Below are 5,506 nucleotides of genomic sequence, written 5' to 3' on the forward strand. Positions count from 1 at the left end.
TTGTCTCACGGCAAATGTCTTTCATAAATATTTATGCATGTATCAACTTTCCGACACAACAGTTTTCAAACGCATGCTATGGAGTTGCTCGGCTTTTAAGCACGTTGGCGCATTACACTAAAGAAACTAAAATTTACTACCAAGCTGCGTGCAGATTTGTAAAATTAATTTTGAAAGGTGTATGTGTGTTAAACTTTGGCACAATTACGTTCCAGATGCTGCCTGAGCAACGACAACGTACGTCTGAAAGTATCACGCATGACACCAACCAGCTATTTATATAACACCATTTTTCCTTGGCCTATCGTTAGTTGAGATTGAAGATTACGACCAATGACTACTCCACGCTTGACACAGCTTAGTATACTGCTGCAATAACAACCTCAACTTCAAAACAAATTCTCGATCGTGTACCTGCACTGTAAACCTGCCACATCTCATAGGTTCATTCAGTACGGCAACACGCTGAGTTTATAAAATTTCCCTCACTATGGGAATGTATGGCAACATTGCTTGCTCGGCTTGTTCTTTTCTTTTCATTTCGTTTGTCATCAACTGAACGGCGGAATAAGCAAAAGTGTTCAAATTAGTGAAAAAAGTTGAAATTATTGTTGAAATCAAGTGAATCCAACTATAATGAGTGAAACTATAAACACCAGTCAACAGTTTCCGCACTTCGAGAAGCCAATAGTGCAGTTCAACGAAAATGGTTGGGGACCATGTGAATTGCCGGAGACTTTTCGTGATATGCCGTATCAGCCGTTCAGTAAGAGCGATCGCTTAGGCAAGATTTGTGATTGGACCAGCAGTTCCAATAACGACAAGAAATATCAGAGTAAGTCCATGTGAAATATTGCATCAATAATGCAATTGAAGCTTATTTAGCAAATGTGAGGTTATGTGCTAATCTGTCTGGTGAATCGTGGCAGTCATATTCACCTTTGCAAGCCAAAATTTCCTTTGAAGAGAACTGTCAAAATGGGACTTTTTCGATATCTTACCACGACGAATTTGCAAAAAGAAAATAGCTCCATTGTTTACATCTGCCTTTTTTTATAGTTCGCATTCTTAATAATTATTTTTAAGTTCTTTTGAAGTAAAATTTTACCAATAAGTTAAATTCGATATCGAGAAGAATAACCAAACAAAGGACAACCCAATATTTACAGTTAAAAAACTGATAATAAGCTAAAAATAGCTGGTGTTAAGTGTAGTTCCCCGCTTTCTAATGTTAACCTGCTTTTGTTTCAAAAGTTTCTACATGGTATTTGCAAAAGCAAATGCTTCTAAACACCCGTTTTTTCAATAGCATGAAGTCTGAATAAATAAAAATGAAGTTTGCACTTCGAACTTAGGTTTTTGCGCCCTCATATTCATAATATTCACAGCAGCCAAACCCATCTCTTAATAAGCCTAGGGTGGGGCTGGGTTAGAGAGGGTGTGCGTGTCTTTCTTTCCGAGATACCTTATCCTTTGCACTATAGCATTATATTCAAGAAGTAGGCGTGCTAAAGTTTCCGGGGATTGGTGGCAGAAACGACAACTCGGTGGACCATATCTCAAGCCTAGTCTGCAGAGACCTGTGAGAATGCCGGTGGAAGTTTAAATTATACATTCTCTGTAGTAATTCTGAACCGGTGGCGTGCGCTCTGTGGTTACTTTTTGTTGGATGTCCAAAACGAATATATCACAAACTATACATACATTTTAGAAGTTTGTAGCTTACGATAATTGTTCTTCAAGAATTCTTAGTGCATGTGTATGGTTTTGCTTGAGTTGGAATCGAAAAAAGGCATTTTTTTCTCTGAGGCAATAATTTATATGTATTTTAATACAATTTAATTTGTTTAAACTTTACAGATAAGTATGCATCATCCTTTGGCACTGGTAGCCAATATGCATATTACCACGAGGAGGATGAAACTACCTTTCATTTGGTTGATACGGCGCGTGTGCAGAAGCCACCCCATCAACGTGGGCGTTTCCGTTCGAACTTACGTAATAACAGGTGAGAATATAAATTTTACATTAATCAGTAATCCGGTTATATATAACAAAATGTTAATCGTTATTGTTTTAGGTCGGCCCGCGGTCGCAATCAACGTGGTGGTATGAACTCGGGTATGACCACGTTGGGTGGCAAAAATGTCAAGGCCCGTGAACCACGTCGCGGCATGGGAAAGAAGTTCGGATCGCGTGGAGTACCACCTAAGATCCGTGAATCGTCGGTAGCTGTACGCTCAGATTGGACTTCGATTGAGGAAATGGACTTCCCGCGTCTAACGAAACTGTCTCTACCTAATATCAAAGAGGGGGAGGATATAATCACTTGTGGTACCTTGGAGTATTACGACAAGATATATGATCGCATCAATGTGAAAAATGAGAAGCCCTTACAGAAAATTGATCGCATTGTTCATACCGTTACAACCACTGATGACCCCGTCATCCGTCGTTTGTCCAAAACTGTGGGCAATGTGTTTGCCACTGACGCCATTTTGGCCACCATCATGTGTTCAACGCGTTCAAATTACTCTTGGGACATTGTCATTGAGAAATTTGGTAGGATTCGTAGAAAAGTTTAGTTATTTAATAATGAACTCATTATTTTTTGATTGCCTTTAAATCCAGGTGATAAAATCTTCATGGACAAACGTGACAATACTGAATTCGATTTGTTGACGGTCAATGAAACATCTGTGGAGCCACCAACTGATGATGATAGCTCTCCTAATTCACCACGTAATTTGGCAATTGAAGCAACATTCATAAATCACAACTTTAGCCAGCAAGTTTTGAAAACTGGAGACAAGGAAGCCAAGTATAAATTCCAAGAACCAAATCCATTTATAACTGAGGACGAAGATGTTGAAGTGGCAAGCGTTGGATATCGCTACAAGAAATGGAACTTGGGAAGTGGTATTGTAAGTATACATTTCGAGTTAAAAAAAAGTAATGGCCACTCATCTGAATTTAACCAATTTAGGTTCTAGTTGCCCGCTGTGAACATGATGGTGTGCTGCAATCACCAAATGGCGACCCACAATTCCTATCGATTAAGGCCTTAAACGAATGGGATTCTAAATTAGCGAATGGTGTTGAATGGCGACAGAAATTAGATACACAACGTGGTGCAGTGTTGGCGAATGAGTTGCGTAATAATGCCTGCAAACTAGCCAAATGGACCGTACAAGCTGTGCTTGCCGGTTCCGACCAACTGAAGCTAGGTTATGTTTCACGTAGCAACCCACGCGACCCTTCACGGCATGTCATACTCGGAACGCAACAGTTCAAACCACACGAATTCGCAACTCAAATAAATTTGAGCATGGACAATGCTTGGGGTGTGCTGCGTTGCATTATTGATATCGTAATGAAACAGAAGGATGGCAAATACCTGATCATGAAGGATCCCAACAAGCCAATGATCCGTTTGTACGATATTCCAGACAATACGTTCGATAGTGATGCTTCCGATAATGGTGAGGGAGATGATGGCGAAGCTTTTCAACCAGTTTATACATACGGCAACAATAAAAGAATTTAAATTAAAGGCACAACAAAAGTAAATTAAGTGTATACGTATTTAGTGAATGTGTGCGCCTCGTTTGTTTGATTTTTTGTTAAGAGAAAAGCCGTCATCTAAAGTGCAGCATACGCATTTTTTTATACTTATATAAAATATTCAAATTGGCTTGTTAACCACAGTTATTTATAACGGTTAAACACAAATCATATATACACACTTATATTATAATCGGTAACTCAATTAGCGCAGATTCAACATACAACAGCAAAAGTATACTAAACAGTTATATTGATATCTCCACAAAATATAATAAATAACCGCCTATCTTTATTACTATTAGATATTTGGAATAAAACAAATGAACAACGCAGATGGGCGTCGAAAAAATGCAAGGAGTTTTAATTTTGGAAAGTATTTTAGAACATTTGTGGAGCAACTTCAAAACGCACACCACAAATTGGGGAGGAGCTCGGCCAAACACCCAGTAAAGCGTTTTACAATGGATTGGAATTAACCAATATACATAATACTTATGTGATGTGTTAGTTGGTATCCATTCCCATGACAGTCGACTCTACGTTTCTAAAGCCACAAAGAGCAGCTTTCCCACACATTTATAGGGAAATTTTGTGTTAAAATATATAGATATTACAATGAGGTGGAATTCTTGGCTACTTGCAGGGAGGAATAACGGCAAGAATCGCTCAAAATTATACAAATATTTAACTTGAACTCCACAACCATCTCACGACGGTTGGTTCTACATTACCGGAACGACCCGGATTTATATCCGACCAAAGACTATCAGCACTTCGCATGCATTAATGGGAATGTTTATGCAGGTGCAACAACAACATATTCTAGTAATTTGGCCCATACCTAGTAATTTTGTAGATGATAGGACACTGAAAATTGGAGGATTTTAGTATTTAGTATTTTTAATACCGCAATTTAGGATAAAATAGCATGGAATTAATGTTGTAACTTGAAATTATATTTACATTTTGAATCGTTGTTTTATATATATACAAGTAAGAAGAATGAATTTTTCTAATAGCGGTCGCCCCTCGGCAGGCAATGGCAAACCTCCGAGTGTATTTCTGCCTTGAAAAAGTTCCTCATAAAAATATCTGCCGTTCGGAGTCGGCTTGAAACTGTAGGTCCCTCCATTTGTGGAACAACATCAAGACGCACACCACAAATAGGAGGAGGAGCTCGGCCAAACACCCAAAAAGGGTGTACGCGCCAATTATATATACCTATATATTATATATGTAAGAAGACTGAATAATCGAAGAAAGCCTTTTCATATCATTTGTTAAATTTGCACATTCAGCTGGTAGTTAGCTAGTTTTTAATGCCCTTCAACTCTAATAGAAAATCCATGCACTTTTATTAAAGTCACGTTTCTTTTCTCGAAGTCATATTTATGTATGTGTCTATATATGTATGTGTGTGTGTGTGTGTGTATTTAGCTGATTCGAGAAGAAACGTAAATATGTAGCTATGGTTTTAAACCTCAACAAGGCAACTAATCATGTCAATAAAATGATAAAAAAAAGTGTGCGCTCGACGATGTAAAATCAGGAAAAGCTTTAAACAAGTGTTTACATGCAATTATATAAGTACAAGTTCATATACATACATAAATGCATGCCTATGACTTTGAGCTTGAATATTAGTCGTCCACGCATGTGCATTTTGCCAAGAAGCTCGCCAGTACGAAGTGATTAATTTGTTGAGGAATTTTTTTTTTGTTCTCTTGTGGTCTATTTTTTATACTTTTCCCTTGAATTCGAGTGGGTGTTTGGGGTGAATTTTCCCAATTCAACGAACTATTAAAACATCGACAATTCTCAATAGCTAATTACTCAACGCCGCATCAGCCCATTGGTTATTTGATTGATTGGGAGATGCTATGAGCTCAGCTCCGAATAAGCAGCGCTTAGCATTCACATCGAAGTACTTGATGAATAT

General features: G+C 38.1%; 1 protein-coding gene across 1 annotated transcript; it reads left to right on the forward strand.

Moving 5' to 3' along the window:
- Window positions 1-521: 521 nt before the first annotated feature.
- LOC128871966 (eukaryotic translation initiation factor 3 subunit D-1) lies at window positions 522-3,868 on the forward strand. The gene is made up of 5 exons (XM_054114181.1): window positions 522-835; window positions 1,861-2,008; window positions 2,081-2,562; window positions 2,632-2,924; window positions 2,987-3,868. Exons 1-5 carry the CDS (start codon window positions 637-639, stop codon window positions 3,545-3,547), a joined length of 1,683 nt encoding a protein of 560 aa, XP_053970156.1. The 5' UTR covers window positions 522-636; the 3' UTR covers window positions 3,548-3,868.
- The last annotated feature ends 1,638 nt before the right edge of the window (window positions 3,869-5,506 follow it).

The sequence above is a fragment of the Anastrepha ludens genome, chromosome 2, assembly GCF_028408465.1.
Source record: "Anastrepha ludens isolate Willacy chromosome 2, idAnaLude1.1, whole genome shotgun sequence".
In the NCBI taxonomy this organism is placed as follows: domain Eukaryota; kingdom Metazoa; phylum Arthropoda; class Insecta; order Diptera; family Tephritidae; genus Anastrepha; species Anastrepha ludens.

What these genes read in the sequence shown, in the direction of transcription:
- LOC128871966 (XM_054114181.1), top strand. Translation starts at nt 637, where the DNA reads ATGAGTGAAACTATAAACACCAGTCAACAGTTTCCGCACTTCGAGAAG. An exon ending in CATTGTCATTGAGAAATTTG is followed by an intron (nt 2,563 to 2,631) that starts GTAGGATTCGTA and finishes CTTTAAATCCAG; the next exon opens with GTGATAAAATCTTCATGGAC. An exon ending in GGAACTTGGGAAGTGGTATT is followed by an intron (nt 2,925 to 2,986) that starts GTAAGTATACAT and finishes TAACCAATTTAG; the next exon opens with GTTCTAGTTGCCCGCTGTGA.